This window comes from Conger conger, chromosome 12, assembly GCF_963514075.1.
Source record: "Conger conger chromosome 12, fConCon1.1, whole genome shotgun sequence".
Classification (NCBI taxonomy): domain Eukaryota; kingdom Metazoa; phylum Chordata; class Actinopteri; order Anguilliformes; family Congridae; genus Conger; species Conger conger.
The window spans coordinates 33,613,496-33,635,003 of record NC_083771.1 but is presented as its reverse complement, the minus strand read 5'-3'; the positions used below and the strand labels follow the sequence as shown (position 1 = coordinate 33,635,003).

General features: G+C 43.4%; 1 protein-coding gene across 3 annotated transcripts in view; it reads right to left on the bottom strand.

Annotated features, from left to right (window-relative positions):
* Window positions 1-2,195: 2,195 nt before the first annotated feature.
* Window positions 2,196-21,508, bottom strand: part of LOC133141731 (PH and SEC7 domain-containing protein 3-like) — a 108,865-nt gene continuing 89,552 nt past the window's right edge. For all 3 annotated transcript variants that reach the window (XM_061262406.1, XM_061262407.1, XM_061262408.1), the window contains 4 exons: window positions 14,724-14,881; window positions 14,047-14,191; window positions 12,568-12,711; window positions 2,196-5,997 (listed from right to left, as the gene is read on the bottom strand). In XM_061262406.1, the coding sequence (XP_061118390.1) occupies window positions 5,800-5,997; window positions 12,568-12,711; window positions 14,047-14,191; window positions 14,724-14,881 (645 nt within the window). In that variant the 3' untranslated portion in view covers window positions 2,196-5,799. The remainder of the gene's footprint in view (window positions 5,998-12,567; window positions 12,712-14,046; window positions 14,192-14,723; window positions 14,882-21,508) is intronic.

Here is a 21,508-nt window from a genome sequence, read left to right as displayed (position 1 = left end):
AGCACCCTACAGATGAATGTAGCACCCTATTTCATGGAGGACTGGACTGTGTGCTGGGGTTTTTTATTTCAATTAATTACCTTAGTTTTCAGTCTGGCAACTCCAAGTAAAATCTTTAGGGGACACTTGCAGTCTGTGGCTGTAAGATGACATTATTGGCATTTGGCAAGATTTGATTGAACTAATTAAATGAGAGTAGTTGGCACACCATCAGCCCTTGTTGTGCAGAGAGACATTTTTTCATGATGGCGAAAATATAAGAACCAGTGCTTCAGTGGTTGGAATTTCTTTCCAAAGATATTAATATAAAATATAAGGATCACCTAAAAACAATAGTAGGACAAATTACCATACAATCCTTAAGCATTTGGATAGTGACAATTTTTGTTCTGTTCTCCAGCCCAGTGGACTTTACATTAATGGCATTTGGCTCTCATCCAGAGCAACGTACAGTTGATTAGACTAAACAGGAGACAATCCTTAAGGGTTAAGGGCCTTGCTCTTGAACAATGGTTGTGCAGATCTTATTGTGGCTACACCGGGAATCAAACCGCCAACCTTGCGGGTCCCAGTCATGTACCTTAACCACTACGCTACAGGCCGCCACTTGAAATGAAGCAATGCATTGGAGGTTAAAATTAAGGTATTTGAGGGTTTTTACATCCATACTGGGTGAACCATGTAGGCATTTTTATAGCCCTTTAGTCCGTATAGACTCTTCCCCCATTTTAGAGGACCAATAGTAATTGGACTATTGTTTCTCAGCTGTTTCTGGGCCAGCTGTGTGTGATGATGTGTGCAGAGGAGGTACACACTCATTTCATTGCTTTCAGTTCAGCTGAGTGGGTCAAACAGTAGATGAGTGTGTTCTCTTTCATTTGGAAAGGCAATTCCTCTGTACAAAATATGCCTTTATGTCTGACACATGACAGAATCCAAAAATCTTGTTTGTTCTTAAAATTTATTTAATAAAGGTCAGGGTTATATTTCTTTTTTGTCTAATTGCAAGCGTAAAACAAACACAGCCCCTATATCTACCTATGCGGTAAGAAGTCCCTCCAATTTCGAAGTCAACTGGATGTACTGCTTCGGTTAAATTTGTGTGAGATCAAAGCTGTATAATTTGCTCTAAAGACACTTCTGTGTGGCACACTGTACATTGATGAGCTGCTCTCTTGCATGCAAATGGGAAGTATCCAGGGTGCAAAATGACTCATTGCACACAGCATGTGTGTGGATAGCATTCATTTTCTATCTCCAGGTCAAAACCTCTACAGAAATAATCTACTGTGCTCAGTTTCTCTAAAGTTAATATAACCTGCATTACATCTCAGACAGAAGTGAAGAGAAATACTGCATTTCATATATGTGCCATTTCCAATACAGTGAGATATACTGTATTTGATTCAGAAAATGTGTTTTTGTGTTTACTCTGGTCCCCTTTGTCGATGATTACATTTTGTCTAAAGATCTGAAACCTTTCAGTGTATCAAATATGCAATAGAGGAAATGAGGAACCGGGCAAATGATTTTTCACGGCACTGTATAAGCACTGTATATATCATCTATTTTTGGATGACTAGTTTTGTTGGATGACTAATTTTTATTTTTACCTTTGAGAGATTAAATAATTATGAAAATATTTTTGTGCACACTCTTTGTCCGCTCTGGTAAACCATAGGAATGCTGTGTGTTTTCTCTCTATCCCTGCCCCCCCTACCCCCTGTTCTGATAGTATTACTTTATCTTGGGAAGAAGCAGCACAGACCATCCATGCACACGATGGAAGAATGACAGTTGAAATCTGCATTCTTAGCAATTCCAGCTTCAGTTGGAAACAAACAGTGCAATTTGGTTTTGTCACATGGAAAACACACGTTTCTTGAAGGTGCAGGTTCCTACTGACTGGACTGTAACAATCACTTGTCTACAAATATCACAATTGTTAGATGTTAATCGATAACTGTGAGCCGTACATTTTGAGAAAGGTTGATCGAACAGCTCTGCTCATCAACAAATTTGTTAATTTATTTGATAATTGATATGGTTTGGTAATAGTAAACAAATTAAATTGAATACATTTATTACTCAAACATTCCTCTGAGAGGCCTCCCCCCCCCCCCAAGAAGGCCAAGTGTACAAAATAAAATAAAAATCTCAACTGACACAGCAAATGAAAAATGCAAAAAGTCAAGTTGAATTAAATACAGTATTTTATTTGCTGAATCCACCTACAGATTGTATACCATCCACGTTGTGTTACTAACTTGGGCGGGAGAGCGTAAGACACGCTCAGAGCCTCTGAAATCACTTGACAACCAACAATGCAATCCTGGGTCTTTCAATAACACAGGGCAACAGTTAAATTGAACAACATTTACACAGTTAGAGGATTGTACAAGGTCACAGCTTGGAGAGATATTTTTGATGCATACGTGTGTTAAGACAGAGCCTAACTGGAGGCTAAGGTACATTACTGTCTACTGTAGAACACTCAAAAGCACAGGCATGTACTGATCACTTCCCGTTTCTCCACCGCCCTGAAAGGAATTGATTTTATTTGGCAACAAATGTTGATGGTGTTCAGGAGTCTCCTGCTCATTATGGCGGGGAGGATGTGTGATGTCCCTGCAGGTGTGATATCGCACACACTAACCTGCACAGAGAAGAAGGGGAAGGCTTCTCAGAACATTCCTTACATTGGGGGTGGGAGGTTGCTTTAAATCTACCTCCTCGACTGTCAGACAACCTTGCATTAAAACCTCAAAGTGATCAAGGCCAAGGGTGATAAGAGTATAAATTACGCTGTGTTGATTTTACCCCAAATGAGCAATCATCCCTTTTATTTCACTGACAACCTAGGCTGCATCTATATGACAAGATAAATGTGCAGCAGAAAACTTCATACACAATTTATCCAGAGAAATGCCATCTATCCTTGACCACCCCCCCCACTGAAAGATAAACTGCTTATTAAAATGCACTAAAGCAACAACAAACTATGGGGTAACCATTGCACTGTACCATGGTGTACCCTTTATAATGTACCAATGCAACACAATTACAAAATTTTGTTCGACAAATTGGCTCAGTTCATGAAATCAGTCATTTCATATCGGGAGTTACTGCATTGTGCATTACAGAGCGAGAGTGATTATTTTGATTGAGGGAAACGCAGTAACTCATGTCATTCTGAAATAATGCTGGGGGATATGTCTGTCAAAGCTCTTAAGAGGTTCCAGTAGGACAAATGAACTAAAGATGTCAGTTCAGTGCTCCAGATGCATCAGAAGGTAAAGAAAGCGTCGGACAGGCCACTGAAGTGTCCACCCACATCTCTCATTCACACGGCCCTTCCATGCACTACCACAGGACTGGGTGTTTGGGCAATGATTTCAGCTGTCAAATTAGGGGACGATTTACCACTAGTATCCTACTGCAAATATGACTTCCCTAGAATAGCCCATACAAATAATATAAGAGGAAGAACAGCCCGACGGACTTGCTATGAGGCCTGCAACAATGAAGCAAGCAATACTGGAGGGAGGGCAGTTCGCCAAATGCGCTCGCCAAGAAAATCCCAATGATGATGAGACACAGATCACGCCATTTAGCTTCCGATGCACTGGTTTCGATCTGGTGGGATGTCGAGGCACTGATTTTTTTTAAGGGAAAGCTATGGAGGGAGCTAGTCTAATTTGTATTCTTACTGTATCTTAATATCTAGTTCAGAAACATTACATTGTGGCAGAACAGCAACACTGTTGATTTAAATGGTTAATTAATGGTTAATTCCTCGACATTACTTAATCCTTAAAGTAATTTGAACTATTTTCCATCATTAAAATACCATGTTAAACATAAAACAATATTATTCACATTCTACTTCCAGTTAAGTAAAATGACAAATTTTGATATGGACAATCGCTTTTCCGTTTGCTTGTTCACGTCAACAGACATTTTACCACAATACAACATTCTTCATGATCGTTAAAAAAATAATAACATTTGCAGTGCAAATCTTGTGTACTTAAAAAGCATCACAAACCAACCACTGGCAGGTGAAGAAAAGAACAATGGGGCAACATTGTATCCAGCTGTAGTAATGATGTGTATAATAGGCTGATATGTAATCTGTATTTACTGTATTTATACATTTCTTACAGTATTTTGGAAATACATTAAAAAAAGTCAAAGAAAATGATTTTTAAGGAAGTGCAGAGTGGGAATTTATTGTCCAATAAAGTGTTTTCTTTTTCCAATGTCGATGCTATCCGCGATGAACGTCTGTAAGCGACATTACAGATTCAATAACAGCATTAGGAAAGGCAATAATTGCAACTTTAAATGTTACAGCACTGTAAATGGTTTCCTCAAAGGAAACCTTGTCATTAAACGATCAAACTATAACAGCAAAAAACTATCGAACCACTGAAAACAAACTAGGACAACATTACGAGCTGAGCTGAGAACGTACATTCAGCTCGGTACCTTCAATAAAACTAACGTACGCTTAGTTCAGCCTTCAAAACCTGTGAAGTCAGTAAAGAAACTCATAAGTCTACCCCTTATAAAGCTCTCTGAAATATTCAAAAGAACTCATTTATAAAGTGCACTATAAATACTAATTCGATCTTTACAACAATACAGTTATCAAATTAGAATTCAAAATTCAAATACATGAAGATTATAAAAGACACAAAAAAAGGAGCATTGGCATGTACACTACTCAAAAAGCTTAAATATATCCTTCGCCTTAATGAGGACAAAATGAATGGCTGAGCTACAGAGACTGTTTCCTAGATTCTCACATCAATGTCGTACTGCAGTCTGAATCTCACTGGAATACACTGAACAGATACTCCAAAGTATCCCTTACTGATATAGAAACTTATACTTAGTTTCAATACGGAGCTCATCTAATGTAACATGCTTGTACAGTTTAATAAATGGTTATGTCAAGCTTATAATTTGGGTGTCCTAATTGTCTGTTGGTTCAGGAGCAAAGCAAGGAAGTTCTAACATCTTTAAAAGCATTAAAACCTTCAACTAAAAGATGCGTCACATCCGTTATTTACACCTAGATGCATCAGGATTGCGAGGAAAAAAACTTTCCAAAGAGAGACAAACTTTTAGATGAGTGTTTTATGAAGAGAAGCAGGGAAAAAACTGAAGGCTTCAAAAGCACCTGCCTGTTCTCGCTGAAAGCCACATTTGTCCACATAAATATTACCATCAAAATATGTGACTATTTAAATGTCACCAACGTACACTTAAAACTACATATTAAAATAACAGGTTAAATTCCAAATGAGACTATTTCTATATCTCTATTCAATATTTACATGTACAGAGATTGGTCAGGGATCTTCCACTGAACAGGAGAGAAGAAAATATAATTTTTCACCCCTCTTGACCGAAAGGCAAAGAAATCTTTGTTGTGAAACGGATCTTACAGTATAGAGAGATTGAGCAAAGTGACAAGGAGTCAAAACGCCTCACAACAAAATCTTACGCTTTATACAATAACGACAGCAACAGCAACGTCAACAACATCCAAATAAAAGGACCACAAATACGCAGGATGGTGTGCCTTACACAAACGGAAAAACAAAAAAAATAAAAAAATAAAAAATGCTTACACAAGCACCAGTCAGTCTAGGAAGGACACGTTTCATTATCATTTACAGTTTACACAACTGTTTCTGTTGCAACAGTGGGCAGATAAATTAATTACATGAAACATATTCACACGCTGCGTCTGGATGGCCCTTTCTCTCGGGGCGAAGCGGAAGCTTCCTATGTGACCTTGGGGGTTTCGGGCCTGTAGTCCTTCCTCTCCGAGGTGTTGCGTTTGACTTTGGCCGCGGCCGGCTGGGACTCCTGGTTGAGCGAGGGGCTGGACTGTGATTTCTTCAGCCCGTCGCCGTCTTTCCCGGACAGCAGCTCCTTAGCCCCTTCCTTCAGGAGCTTCACGTACATCTCGTAGCGGTTTTCCTTCAGGGAGAGAGGAGAGGAAGGACAGGCATTTTAATTCATATTACCTTCGTTCAACCTTTCATGTCAATCACTTTCCAACAGCAGTTAACTGGCCGACTAGAGGGGGAATAAGATCTCTACTACAGGCAGTATAGCTGAGTCATTGTCTGTCTCCCGTTTCAGACCGTAAATACACATTGCATTAATAGTCGGTTAATTATTAATTATACTCCATCTAACACAGTTTCCTCAAACCTACAGTATCTGCGACACATAATACTTTCTCCATCTCACTCTACTCTACTTACTATGGCACTAAAAGTATGTTTATGTAATGAGGATCCACGGCAAGAATAATCAAATCCAGCCCTGGTTTTCTTTTCTCCCAGGTAATTAACCGAGCAATGAGTGCTACGCATTGGCCAGACTCTCTTCAGACCAGATTCCCAACTAAAGGCAGTGTAAGACACCAACAATTCTCAGCCCTCAAAGACAGTGATTTGATGATCCCTGGCCTACAGGATCTAAAGAAGAGGACCAACATACAGCAGGTGAGAAAGATAAAGACTATTCAAGAGACTATTCAAATATTAAAACTGCGTTGCTTCTAATCAGTGCCTTGTTATTATAATTTCTTTGCTCGTGTCATTAGCTTACTGACCCCATTTGCAATCAGCTCGCCTTGATCATTTAAATTTGAGTAAACAACAGCTTAAAATGCCGTGATGAGAGGGCTGTGTATGGGAAACACTTGAGACGCCACACTGGAGCGGAGATGCAGCCCCTCCAACCTGAGGTTAATGAGAGGCACAGTGGAGCCCGGCTTCTGCTGAGCTCTCCGCAGACACACGGAGCAATATTTACAGCACCTGCCGGAGCCCCGCCTGGCAGCGCAGAGTACGTGAGCAAGAGCGCATTTCAGCAGGGAGGGGAAAAGTTCAGCTCAGCGCTCTCCCCTGAGTGCAGTCAGCCGCCATCAGGACTGACAATGCCTTCTCTTCCTCTGCCCGGCAGGGACGAGCCCCCCCCCCCGGGGAATGGAGTGACAGGGCCTGGAGTGGTGGCGTTTTTACAACCAGCTCAAGGATCCTTCAACCCCGTCTGACAACACAGTCCCCTAAACACAGATATAAACGGATAAACGCAGTCGACAGACAGACAGGTAAATAAAACAAGGCGGCCTACGAGCCCGGAGAATACTCTAAAAACACGACACGTAAACACGGTCTAACACTCACTGTCAAACTCAGTTATGCATCTCCTTCGACAGTGTTTGATGTTCAAAAGAACAAAAACAAAAAAAAATTGCTCTTCCTGAAATATAATTACAAACCAAGTAACTAAAATGTAAAGTACTGATGAGTGATCAAAAAGCCGTCTGAAGTCTTTTTCTCCTCAGTAACTCAGCAACGGCGAGAAGACAGGTACACCGGTCTAGAAGTCAAACGATAAGGGAATGAAAAGTCTGTGTGAACAGCGCAGATAAAAGAGCCTCTGAAGCTGAAGGAAAAATGGAGAAGTTGCAGAATGGGCCAGCTGAAGTAAGGACCGCACCGGAAGAGCCATTATGCACACCTTCAGGGTGTTGTCTCCTATGGACTCTCCTCAGCTTATCTCCCAGGAACAGACCTGTGGGAGGACCACCTTCATTTGAATATTGTGTGAAATCACTCGAATCAAAGCGATCTGATAAGCCCCAGCCCAGTGGAGCAGGAGGGATGGATGTTCAGTCTGCTCATTGTGCTGCTCCATTAACGCTTACCTGAGACTTAAGGGAGGCAATGGTGGTGAACTGATGTTGCATTCCTCATTTTTACAGGTTTAAACTCATTAGAACAGGGTTTTCTTGTAATCGAAGCAGTTTTCCTGTTGATATTGAAAATCTTACAGTATGTCTACGGGATATCAGATACACATTGCAAGTCACGTTGGAGTCACTTCACTGACTTTACTGATGCCAGCATCTGTACAATATGTAATGTATTTTAACAAATCTGAATTGATAATGTATTCCTGTAATGACTGCTTAATAAAGGAAAAGAACACTCATATTAATACATTCTACCCTGAACAGCAGGGGCTGAGCAACACAAACTCCCCAACGCAAGAAGTCCAAGCTAACCAAAGAGAGGAATGCAGGTACACTGCACCCCTAATCCCACTGAAAAGTCTCCCAGATGAGGAGCGTTTTATCCCCCCAAACCCTCAAACAGGCTGGAAATGAAAATTGACAACAGGACACAGTAAGCCAGGCTACAGTAAGCCAGGCTACAGTTGGTCAGGGTCACTTGGGTTACCGCTGCAGAAGTGATCCAGGCCTACTGCCTGATGCAAGCAGTCCAAGGCACCAGCAGGTGAGTGGCTGTCATCAGTGAGGAAGAGGCCTCTCTGAGCTCCACCATCCTCTTCATTATTAAACTGCAGCGCAGGGCACTGGGACTGGAGTCTTCCATAAATAAATAATTACGGTCATCAACTGCTCCCTCGTTAAAGTGAATAAACAGTAAATATGTTTAATTACTCAAATCAAACGGACTGCTTATACCAAATGCGTGATGAAGTAAGCATGCTAACTGATTTACTAAACTTCTAGGTGGTTTGATTTTGGCGCAAACTCTGCACTTCAACAGAGCTTAGAGATAATACCCTCTAGGGGCTAGAAAAGGATGGGCTGCCCCTACTGAATCTGGTCCTCACCCAGGTTTCTTCCATTGCGATGTTGTCTACAGACAGGCATGTTCAGGGGGTGCTGTAAAATGTCCTCTGACAAACACTTGCAAAATGTAAAAACATTTTGATTTGAAAGCCTGGCGATTTGGTAATGATGATGGGAGAAAAATATCCAAAGAGTGTGAACAAAACAACAGGAGACCGCGGAAGCATCAAGTCCCACTTACAAAGCACAGAGACACAACCAACCAGCTGAACAAAGCAAATAAGGCAGCCATTTATCTCTATTCCAACAATGTTTGTACACAGCCTGAGAACACAGTTTAATTATGTAATTGATGTATTGAGGCAAATTAGACTGTTTAATTTCCCGCTCTTAAACAAGGCGCTTTATTGTGCCTCGAGACAAAAAACTTGCCAGTGCAGGAAAGAGAGGAACAGTCGTGTAAACAAGGGCCGTGTTTTAGTGTATGGGACTGTTTAGTGGGCCGTGAGCCGTTTTAATAGGGGAGCTCAATCGAGGCATCGTTACTGGGGCCAGCCTGTTGGGCAGCCAGAAACACCAGAGGGAAACAGCACAATGGCAGCAGTAAAAACCTCTCATAGCCCTGTCAGCTGATTTACACACACAACATATTTTAAATGCCTGTTTGGCATAGGCATAAGCTTGGCATAAGTCTTAACCAGGCAGGTTCTGGTATGGATGCATCTTGGCAAATAAGTGACAATACTTGAAAAAAAAAAAATATATATATATATATATATATATATATATATATATATTATATATATACATATATATATATATATTATTAAATCGAAAAATGTGATAGACCTTTACATAAAGTGGGTTCCAAAATGATTGGCACCCTTAATAAAAATGCAGAAAAAAGGCTGCATATAATAAACAAGATGGATACTGATCTAGATTTTATGTTCAAACATATGGGAAAACTAAATCGTTTTATTCCAATACATTTATTCTCATGTTTCAATGTTTTTTTTTTTCATCATAAATTATTGTACATAAAATCAAACAAAGTGAAATTGGCATTACTGTTATTGGAGAATGAGTCTTCATAACTGCAAAAATGTGATGGAGCTACCAAATGTACAATGATTGCAGTACAATGCTCACAGCTTCCAGCCATTATGGGGCTTTATGAAAAGCTCATTCTCCCATCACCAGAGAAACATCTCTCTTCATCCAACCTGCTCACACACAGTGAGAGGCTCCAAATCACATCCATTCATCATCAACCGGCATGACAAAGCTGTCCGATTTTCTGACTCGACTGTCTCATTTCCTGTAGTCAGCAGGATGAGATGAGGGCTTTAGAAACCTGCGGCAGGCGGGCGTCATCGGGTCTAACCAATCTGATCCGTCTCTAAAGGCGCACGGAAAGGTGGCGACGGGGCAGACCAAACCCGACAGGAGCTGAAACCTTGAAAGAGCACTGGTGAGCACAGTTATAGCGCAGCTTTGCAGGGAATCACCTGTTTCTAATGAGGCCACGGTCCTGGGGACTGGCTGGCTGACTGCCTGGAAACCCCGGCTGCTAATCTAAATACCAACAATGGGACAGCTAATGCGCCCGCCTTCGCCTGTGAGGATTACTGCAACCTCATTAGCTTCACTCTTGACCATGCATGTCCTGGTATCATGAATTGGCTTTCAAGGGCTGGGACTGGAGTCAGAATTATTTAAGGGCTTTTTTTCTCTTTGTCCCTGCACCGTCGTGTGAGCACAGGGCCACTATCAGCGGGAGCTTTTATTACAAGCGTCCCCAGATTGAGCGGATAGCGCGCCCGCCATCTGCCAGCGTAATGGATCTGTTTAAAGGAATGACGGACAGACTGTATTAGCACTCGTTTTAATGGATTCATTTACTCTGAGCGGTTCTCCGTGCACGCAGAAGGCAGGCACCACGTTCACCTTTACATTTAAACCATTTTCAAAAAATAACAGAACACTAAGTGCCAAACAACAGACAAGCGCTGACTTTTTTTTTTAACAAATACCAATTGACGTCAACCTTAAGAAAAGACCAAGATCCAAGAAAAAGCAGATTGAGTTGAGAGCATCTGAACAGAATGTGTTGTATTGTAAAGTGAGCCTTTGTATGAAAAAACTCCAAGACAATACAGCAGACAAAATAATGTGTCATTCTCTGCCACTGGGTTTGAAAAGATTTTTTGAAAAGGTGGATGCGGGCCATTTTAATTATAACATAAAATAACTTGTTGAAGTACCACTTTCTCACTGTTCCTGGGAGTTGCACTGAACGTCTGGCTTAAGCTAGCATTGTTCAGAACATAAAAAGAAGTGACAAAGCACTGTTATGGACAATAAGGTTTGTCTCAGACCAACATGACCAAGGTTACTTTGAAAGCCATTAAATAAAAAGAATATACCACTGTAAAAGCTTGAGACAAGTCTCAGATGCATCAAGTGTCTAAAAGAAGCAAATGACCTTTACAGCATGATATTTTTTTCATCCCTCTCGCTTTTCCACTCAAACACTGTGCGTATGACTGTTAACTGTAGAGACTCTGGAAGTGAAAATCACAGGCCGTGCCTTTACATTTCAGACAGGACTAACACAGCCACCCTCCACTGGACACGGTCCCCGATGAGGTCGCCCGCTTATGAGACTCACTTCCTGTGTCGCGGGCTGTCAGGAACACACAGCGCGGTCGTTAGAACATGCCCTGGAGACTCGTGCGCCCGTGTTTCTGTGGAACGCTGTCTGAAGCCTTTAACAGTGACCCGTGTGCTCACATGCCAGAGCGCGTGAGAGCAAGTCGCCCTTTTGTCAGCACAAATCAGAGCGTGGACGAGCGTCTAAAACAGGAAACGGCGCCGCGTCGCAGGGAGACAGGATGTGACCATTCAAGACCCCCCACACCCAATCGCCTCACCTCAAACTCCAGGTAGTGCTCTGAGTCTGTACTCATACTGAAGCTCACCTCAAATTCCAGGTAGTGCTCTTTCAGTCTGTACTGGCACTGAAGCTCACCTCAAACTCCAGGTAGTGCTCTTTCAGTCTGTACTCATACCGAAGCTCACCTCAAACTCCAGGTAGTGCTCTGAGTCTGTACTCATACTGAAGCTCACCTCAAACTCCAGGTAGTGCTCTTTCAGTCTGTACTGGCACTGAAGCTCACCTCAAACTCCAGGTAGTGCTCTTTCAGTCTGTACTCATACTGAAGCTCACCTCAAACTCCAGGTAGTGCTCTTTCAGTCTGTACTGGCACTGAAGCTCACCTCAAACTCCAGGTAGTGCTCTTTCAGTCTGTACTCATACTGAAGCTCACCTCAAACTCCAGGTAGTGCTCTTTCAGTCTGTACTCATACTGAAGCTCACCTCAAACTCCAGGTAGTGCTCTTTCAGTCTGTACTGGCACTGAAGCTCACCTCAAACTCCAGGTAGTGCTCTTTCAGTCTGTACTCATACTGAAGCTCACCTCAAACTCCAGGTAGTGCTCTTTCAGTCTGTACTCATACTGAAGCTCACCTCAAACTCCAGGTAGTGCTCTTTCAGTCTGTACTGGCACTGAAGCTCACCTCAAACTCCAGGTAGTGCTCTTTCAGTCTGTACTCATACTGAAGCTCACCTCAAACTCCAGGTAGTGCTCTTTCAGTCTGTACTCATACTGAAGCTCACCTCAAACTCCAGGTAGTGCTCTTTCAGTCTGTACTGGCACTGAAGCTCACCTCAAACTCCAGGTAGTGCTCTTTCAGTCTGTACTCATACTGAAGCTCACCTCAAACTCCAGGTAGTGCTCTTTCAGTCTGTACTCATACTGAAGCTCACCTCAAACTCCAGGTAGTGCTCTTTCAGTCTGTACTGGCACTGAAGCTCACCTCAAACTCCAGGTAGTGCTCTTTCAGTCTGTACTCATACTGAAGCTCACCTCAAACTCCAGGTAGTGCTCTTTCAGTCTGTACTCGTCGATCTCCTTGGCCTTCACCTTCTTGTCGGGCGGGTAGGACCGGTGCTCGGCCAGCTCTGTGGAGATGTGCTTCAGCTTGGCCTCGTGAGACTTGAGCTGCTCCTCCTGCAAGGGCACACAAGCACAGGGTCACGTCTGCCCCGCAGCCCCGGAGACGCGTTGGAGAACGGGCATGACAGGAGTTCCTGGGGCCTCTGGCAGCGTGAGGCTCTGCGGCGCTATTTCACCTGACAGAGGCGCGCCCTGGGACGGGCTGAGGAACGCGAAGCCACGCGCGTCTCACAGAGACGGCCCACTGAAAGGCTCTACGGCACGCTGGGCTTCTCCTCCAGCCTCTGGGGGGAGCCCACCAGCCCACCCACGGTTTGGTGATCGATAACTGCCTGGGCCCCACTCAGCTTCAGTGCCAATTTGTTTGATCGGAGGTAGAAGATGGCCTTTGGACAATTACCTCAAACCAATTCCGCGTGTCTCAGGCAATAAGAATGCTAAAGGGGATAACCAATGCCAGTTTGTGTCAGTGTAAACGCTAAACTGAAAAGCACTTAATTCTTGAAATACCAAGGGAGTGCTGAATACCAATCTCATCTGTCTGGGAATCCTCGAAAGCAAAGGTTACGTTATTTCAAAGATCTATAACAGCCATTGATACAGTACTTTCCCACTACATAGTAACAGGTGGGTAAATAATTACCCATGTCTTTCCAAAAAGCATTTTAAACAAAGTAAATTCAACTGTGAAAATGATGTTTTGTGCTTCTCTGTGCTACCTCATTTACCTGATTGATATCTCGCAGACACAAAGTGGTCTCATGGTGAGATGGTGCAGCAATCCAGACGATCAATTTAATGTCACCCCACTCTTAACCCAATCAATGCTCACACCTCGAATTCAACAAGGGCATCATGAAGTAACAATCATTCCAGTTATTTCTTTACTGATCAATAATTCATGAATTCAAAACGTACCATATTTGAGAATGAGTGTTGCAATTTACCGCAATAAATCAAAGTTGTCATCTGGTTGCATTACCGGTGTAAAATATAAAAGTGACTCAATTAAAGCCAATGTTTGCTAGGAACCAGAGCAGTGGAGTCCCCACATACCCACCATCCGTGATACCCCACACTCTTCAGGCCAAGCAGGCACTGAGCTCAGCACTTCTAACACCACTGTCCCCTGCTGAAGCAGAAGCACTCCAATCTGAGGTATGCTATGAGCAGTAGCCAAGGGGCTCTACTGCGCCAATGGATGATCCATCCTTGGACACGGCCCTTCTTCTATGTTGATAAACCTTCATATCGCAGTGCAAACCGCTGCTTCTAACTAGCGCCTCCTGTGGTCAGGGAGCAGAGTGCATGGGTCGACTGCACTAAGCTGGAACATTGGGGCGGGCCTGGTCTAAAGAATGAGACGATAATCCATCCCTCCTGTCTCACCTGTGACATTCTCGTTGTGGTCGCAGGCAGAAGGGGGCGGCTGAACTTCTTCTGGGAGCCAATGGCGGCCGGGAAGGAAGGTGCGGAGAACATGGCCGCCACAGAGTTAATCTTTCTGATCCACGAGTCCATTTCCTCCGGGCTCCTGGAAAAACAGGACAAAAAAAAAAGATTCAAAACGAAACACTTCAGAAATTACAGAATATTAGGTGTTGCCCTTTCTGTATAGAGCTGGGTTATTATTCAGCAAACACAAAAGAGCACAATTATTTTCTCTCCCCGAGGTTCCAAAAAGGGTTGGAAAAATTGCCTGAGTCTTCGTAACCATAACAATGACAGTGTGCGCAACGACCAAAGGCTTTAGCCTTCTTCAGGATTTTGAAGGCAGGGCCATCCCCCTCTCCCCAAACATAGGCAGGTCAGACTCAGCCGGTTCACTTATAAACCTGGCCCCGATCTCGGGAGGCCCACAATCTCGTCCATTGATAAGAGCCTTTATTAGTTTTTTTCCTGGAGTGGCGCTGAACACATGCACTCGCTCTGGTCCAAGAATGGACTGCGGACAGCCTAATGGTACAGATAAAAGGTGTTTTCATTGCGTCTGAACCCGAGCGTGAAATTGGACTGGGCTCCAGGAATAGCCTGGCAGCAGGCCCTGGGGTCGGCGGGGCACTCACTGGGCCTGGAAGAGGAACACCCTCCAGTCGGCCGTCTTCAGCTTCAGCACGTTGGGCTTCTTCTCGTAGTCCACGGCCCGGATGGCCAGGGCGTGGTGCACGCTGATGGCGTTCTTCAGGTCCTCCTCCGACAGGGCCTTCTCCGGCTTATACTCGTCCTGAGAGAGAGAGACAGAGAGACCATCCATCCAGCTGCAGGATCAATACTTTTCACGTGCCTGACTGCTTTGTTTTATTTATACAGGCAATCTGCAGCTACTGCAATCTCACCCTTCCTGAAGGAATTATTATTTATTGGCTGGGGGGGTGGCTAGGGGGTAATGCATAAACCCTTGTCCCCCCCCCCCCAGGTTAAACTGCGGTTCTGTTCTTAGTACAGGGAGGAAGGAAATGGGACAGCTTCCAAAGTGTATTATTGACTCTGATGTCTCTTTAAATGCTGGCTAAATAGCCTGATGACATGTTTCCACCCTGCTTTCCCTTAAAGCGGACATTAAACATACATTTTCATTAAAAAATGGCATGCACTTTATGAAATAAAATCATCAAACAACAATTTTTTTTTAATGCAATGAAGGAAAAAACTACAGAAAAAAATCTAATAACTTGGGCAGGTTTCTTGTTGTATGGTTTCATTAAAAGTAGGGGTGGTAGCAGCATCCAGGGAGGCAGAACGTGCAGTAATGCAGTGTGAGCTGAACCACACCTCCACACTCCCCTGCCCAGGCAGACGTGTGGGGGACAGTAAACAGTATCGACTGGGGATCCTGATGATAAGAGTAAATCTGTCGGCTTCCCTGCAAAGGTCATCCTTTATCAGCTAAGGGTCCCGGGGCTGGAAATGACTGCTGTGGAGCTGTGTGGAATGAAATGGAGATCATTCAGGCCCTGTTATCTCAGGCCCCGCTCCTTCATATCCTCCTCACTGCCTGTGCTCCCAGCCCTGGCCATAATCACACGCTGCTTAAAGGACCACCTCTCCCATTGGGCTTTTCTGGGCGCCTGAATGCGGGGTAACTACAGTGTACCTGAACTCCCTCCTCGGCTCTTCAATCGAGCAAAGCCAAGCTGAGGAGACGGACGAAGGGAGCGCGCCAAACAGCCCCCAGCCACACCGGACCTCTAATGAAAACGTCACGCACGGCGAGGAGTCTAACGCAGCAAACACGTCACACGCTAACCGCTCACAAGCAGGTCGGTTAACACCCAGCCGTGCTGTACGGCCTGAGCACAGAGTTTCAGTCCGACGCCCTTCAAAATGCCACCGAACCCCTGAGGAGGAAAAGAGCCCTCTTCAGCAGCAGGTTTTACGAGGATGTAAAACAGAAGGCTGTTTCACAGGCCGGCTGCAGCCACTCCGCATTCAAACCACTCCGCTCCAGACAGCCTGCACTGAACCCATGCTGTTAAAGGTCCAGGAAAATGAAATCTGTGAATTCTTTGCTGAGGCGCAGGTTTTAATACTTTTATTGCATTTGCAAATGGGCAGAAAAGTTTTAACATGATTCTTGCAAGGAAAACGTAAAAAAAAGTCTGTGCTGAGTTCGGCTTGTTTTCCTCCTTTGGCTACATGCCAGGTTTTCAGTGCCGGGGTTTTCTGGGTAAAGATCAGTGAAATCCTTTCTACTTAAGTAAATGATGCTATTGCCACTCTCGGGTGGGCAAGCTAAATAGGAAACACCAACAAGTAATTGTTCTTCAAGAAAAACAAAAAGTATTTTTTATTTTAAAAAAATTAAGAGACCCACAGGAAATGGGTGTTCTTTCAGGAGGCCCAAGAGCACTGCAATCTTGCAACAACCCGAACACGTAGGATTTTGTAGAGCCCATTTTCACGAGGACTTCATCAACTATCGTCAACAGGAATGTGGCTTTGCTGCAAGAGCAAGAGTGGGAGAATTGTGTGAAGCCATTTCTCTCATCGCCCCCCACCCAACTGTAGCGCCCGACGGTCGCCGAACAGACATCTGATGAATTGGTAAGTAGCAAGTGAAAATGAAATAGCTTTCAAGCGTATATATTTGCAATCGAAGCCTTTCTTCATTCACTGTAATGTGCTTTGTGAAAGCTGTAGAGTGCAATGTTATTGCACAGTAGCTCATTGTTACAATATTATTATTACGCATTGGATGATCTGCAGGTTTAACTGTATGTATGTAAAGCCTAGATGTTGCTGCTTTCATGTTGTCTAGTAGTCTACTGGTACTGTAGGAAATCATAGTTTCAAATGAAGCAGGTAAACATGGTGGATGCTGGACGGCAAACAGACATCACAGTGGCTCTCAGAATTAATGGGAAATGCTAAGGCACTGACAGTGGTAGCACATGTAGACCGACCTGCGTTAGCTAGTCTGTAGCACCTGACCAATCCATAAAAGGATAAGAAACCCACCATTCCAAAAACAGGGGTGTATTTCCTGAAGGAGGATTGCGGATTTAGCTGGATAACTGCCCTGTGTAAAACTGAGAAGACTCCAAAATCTGGAACATGGACTGAAGCAAGTAGAGCCACTTCAGCTTTTACTCAGCACAGATATGCAGTAAGCATGCTTAGTGAGATACCCACCCCCCTGTCAGCTGTGTATTAGCAATGCTTGCACTGTGCACAATTTAAAAAGAATTTGTCAACCTGCAATTTGGAGGCAAACCACGTTCACGGGTGAGCCTCACTGACTGCATGGGACAACCTGCTCTAACCTAGCGAGGAGGAGGAATGATGATATGATGAGTCTCACAGAAATGAATACTGATGAGTGCAGGAAACACACCCACCCTTTCCTGGTCTGCTGAACAGGTCACGATAATCTAAGAGCATTTATTACAATTTAATGGTTATAATTTAGTTTAATAACTTGAAAGAAATAATAAGAAGGGAATATAAACGGAATTTGAATCCAGTTTCCAGGACTGAATTTTTTTACCCAGATAGTGCACTGCAGCTGTCTGGTCTGTGATTCCATGAAAATAACACATTGAAAATCTCAACAGGTGCCAGACAGACAAGAAATGATGAAGGATAAGGCAGAGGCTGTACACTGTATACAGCTTCCAAAGATGAAGGTGTTTACACCACAAAATATGACGTTTCAAGCTGCCTGCTCTTGATCGGTCTGGCAGTTTACAGTGTGCGGACTCTATCCATCGTGGCCATGAAATACCGTCACAAAGTCAATCGCATCATAAATGCAGGGCATTCCATTTAAACACAATCCACACCTGTCATCCACATGCCATTGCATTTTCTTTAGGAGAGACCTAAGAAAAAATCTGTGACCTTCATTCTGGAAAATTAAAGAGGGGGCAAATGTGATCTGTTGGTCAAACAGGAGCAGTGATGGGACCATGAGCACTATATGCTTTCCTGTCCTACCAATCATCCGCCCCCATGGCAACGCTCCCACTGTGCCCCCATACGAGAGGGAGAAGGGCTGAAATTCCAGAGAGGAAAAGAGCCGCGCTCTCCTCATCCGTGTGAATAGCAGTCAGGAGAGACAGGCCTTATTAAATTCCCACAAAGACCCCGGGACTGAGGAGCAGTGTTAAACTGCAAATCATAAAAACAAGAGCTTCAACAGATCAATAGCGCAGGGGACTGGATAGATCAAATCAGCTGGGGAGGGGGAAGGAAAAACAAATGCTAGACTCAAAAAAATCATTTCAAAAGCCATTTCACTGCAGGTGACTCGCAGGGATTCTCAGATAACTTTGTTTTGTGCGTGCTTTGACGACAACAGCATTTGAAGACAAAGCTGAAACACTCTCCTGGAAAACAGTGGAAGTATAAGCAGCTCCTGAAGGCCTCTTAAGCACAAGAGTTGTGTGCAAGACAATAGAAATGAATTTTCAATGTGCAAGACTAGGGCAGTTAGGGCAATAAGGGGCAATAAAGATAAAGGCTTGCAAAAAAACTAAACAGGTAATGAGCTGTACTGAACTCTCAAAATTGGAAAATGACTAATATACGAGTTCATACCGTACTAGTACAACGGTAAAGAGTTATGGACATGGCATTGTAAACATTTTTCAGTTTTATTGTGATGGTCAGATGTAATAAATAAGCTTGCTCGATACTACCACTTGGTCCCTCAATCAACTCTCTCAACCTTGGGCAATGTGGATAAGGCGTTACACAGGCAGTAGGGTTGCATGGTATACCAGTACTAAAAAAGTACTGCAGTACCACTATTTAAATATGGTATGATATCAGCTAAATTCAATACTTTATGAAAACAAGCCTGACATTGCTTGTGTGGTATTGTGGAGCTGCGATGTGTATGTCTGTGGAACTGCGATGTGTGTGTGTCTGTGGAGCTGGGAGAGAAACCAGGTTGCTGCTAGATATAATGGCAGCAGTAGATCACACTGACCATAGGTGAAAAGCAGGGCGGTTGTAGGCAAAGTATTTCCATATTTCACTTCAAAGCCAACAATAGGCAAACTGACACACACAACGTACAACCTAACCTTCAACCACCCAAATCTCTTCAGGGACTTCAAATCCCGACAGTGGCAATTTACAGACGGATACATGACTAGTGAACATTACAGTATTCCGATGGTTAAACAAGTACAATGCTAACCTTTGCAAAGTGCTCACATGCAAATTCATTCAGACCCCTTTCCCCAGTCTCGTTTGATGAATGCAAACTGATTATTATCAAGCAAGATCGTGTACATTTCACTTCATTGGTAATTCTCTGATACTGTAGGATTAGAATAAATTAGAATAGAATAGAATAAATAAGTAATAACGGATGTCACTCAAATTAAATCAAATATAGTATAATAACGAATTTCCCTCCGGAAGATTTTAAACCTCTCAATTGTGAGCAGTCCATGTGACAGAAGTGTGTAGTATAAAAAAGAGAAAATAAAAAAGAAGAAAAAGGCAATGCAAATGCAAAGTCGCTCTTCAAAATGCTGGTGTCTGAAGAGCCTTGTGATGCAAAACACAAAAAAAGAAAAAATGTAAATATAAATGACCTAGCACCCCTGGTATGTGATTAACCTGAAACATGCAAGCTTTAACCCGCAATGGTTATTTCTGTACCCGCTTGACATGAGCCAAAGCCCTCCTGTGGAAATGTACAAGTCTGACCGCCTACACAAATGCCACAAGGTCCGTGTTTAATTACAATTAGAAATAATTCCCCACTTTTCTATCTCCGTTGATGAGATATAAGAATAATTCACCATGATTGCCACTCCAATGTCTAAAGCCACTCCAAAGTCTAAAGCCCTTGTTGTCCAAGTTAATGTACCAGCAACTTTGATCATTATCTGCCAAGGCCACGGTAACCACGAGCAACAGACTCAGACACAAGTACAAACGCTGTACAGAGTATTTCAGTCAGGCACGGATGTGCCACATAACTGCTGATCCATTCCAACAAATTGAATGGTAAGGGGAAATAAAATAAATGAGCACCTTGAGCTAAATTTAAGATGTACAAAAATTTATAAAACCTATGACAACGTTCACCCTCATGATGTTAAAGAAAGGCTCAGTAAAAATATTCTGTTACCATTCTGCATTAGCGTGATACTTCCGCTGAGCTACTTGCCACTTCCTTGGCAGTAATGAGAAGTCTCACAAATAAAAGAGAGGAGGAGAGGTGGGTGGTAAGGTACATTTGGTCTTTTTTTAACTCCTACTCTATGTGAGAAAACGCAGAATCGAAATCCTGTTATTGTATCTTCAATGTAGACTACAGTATGTTCTTTAATGCAGCTACACACCAGTGTGATGAAATTGCAAAGCCCTGCTGGATCCTCTATGCTTCCCTTCCTGACCTGGACTAAGAGCTTGCTCCTCTAGCTCAGGGGTATGGCAGATTTACCTACACTACTAAATGGTCCTGTTTGGGAAAGCTGGGAACTGTACCAGGGAGAGGTGAGGCTCCTGGGAGGAGGCCAAGCTGAGGTGACCACAGTCAGAAAAAGGGGGCTCAGATTTACCCACTCAAAGCATTTTACATTTGGTCACCTGGTGAGCCAGACTCAATTCCATTTCAACTCAGCCAATTGAAGCAATGAACTGAAGCCCACTTCACAAACCTTTTGGAAAAATTCCCATTATGGTCTACAGGGATTTTTCAATGAGTGACAAGAATTGCAATTCATTTCCTGAAATGAGCTGAAATGGAATTTACCCCAGCCAACCAGGGAGCAAATTTAATCGTGAGGCGGTGCTCTGAAAAAGTCAAAAACACGTCACACACACAGAGGACACGGCAGAGAGAACTGGTCAAAACAAGCGGCTCAAAGCATTAACGTCCAGTATCCCAAAAACTGCAGTCGAGGTAGCAAGGAGGTAGCCAGCAGAAAAACAAAAAGCCATGAATTAGGGATCTTCCTAAAAGACAACTGGTCAGCTCCAGAGTACACTGGCTCCCCCGTCACTAAACATATTTTATAGCCATGGGAAAGAAGTTTACTCTACAGTTATAAGCTATTAAGCGGTTAATAAAATGGTTACGCAAGCTTATACTGTATACGCTACAGCGGTTTCACTTTACATGCTTCTTTCGGGGGCAGCAAAACAAAAAATAGCGGAGTTTCCCTTCATCCTGTCTCAGCTTTCACTGTCCGCTCAGTGCAACAAGTCACAGCTCACTACCTTTCTGCCACGCCGCGGAGCCAGAAAGCACAGAACCACAGTCTTCCAGGGCTTAAACAGAAGGCCTGAGCGCTACACTGCACACGCAGCGCTTTCTGACAAACGTCCTCTCCTCTACCCACTGCAACTCACTCAGGGTAAGGACCGGCTCGCCCGCTATGAATCC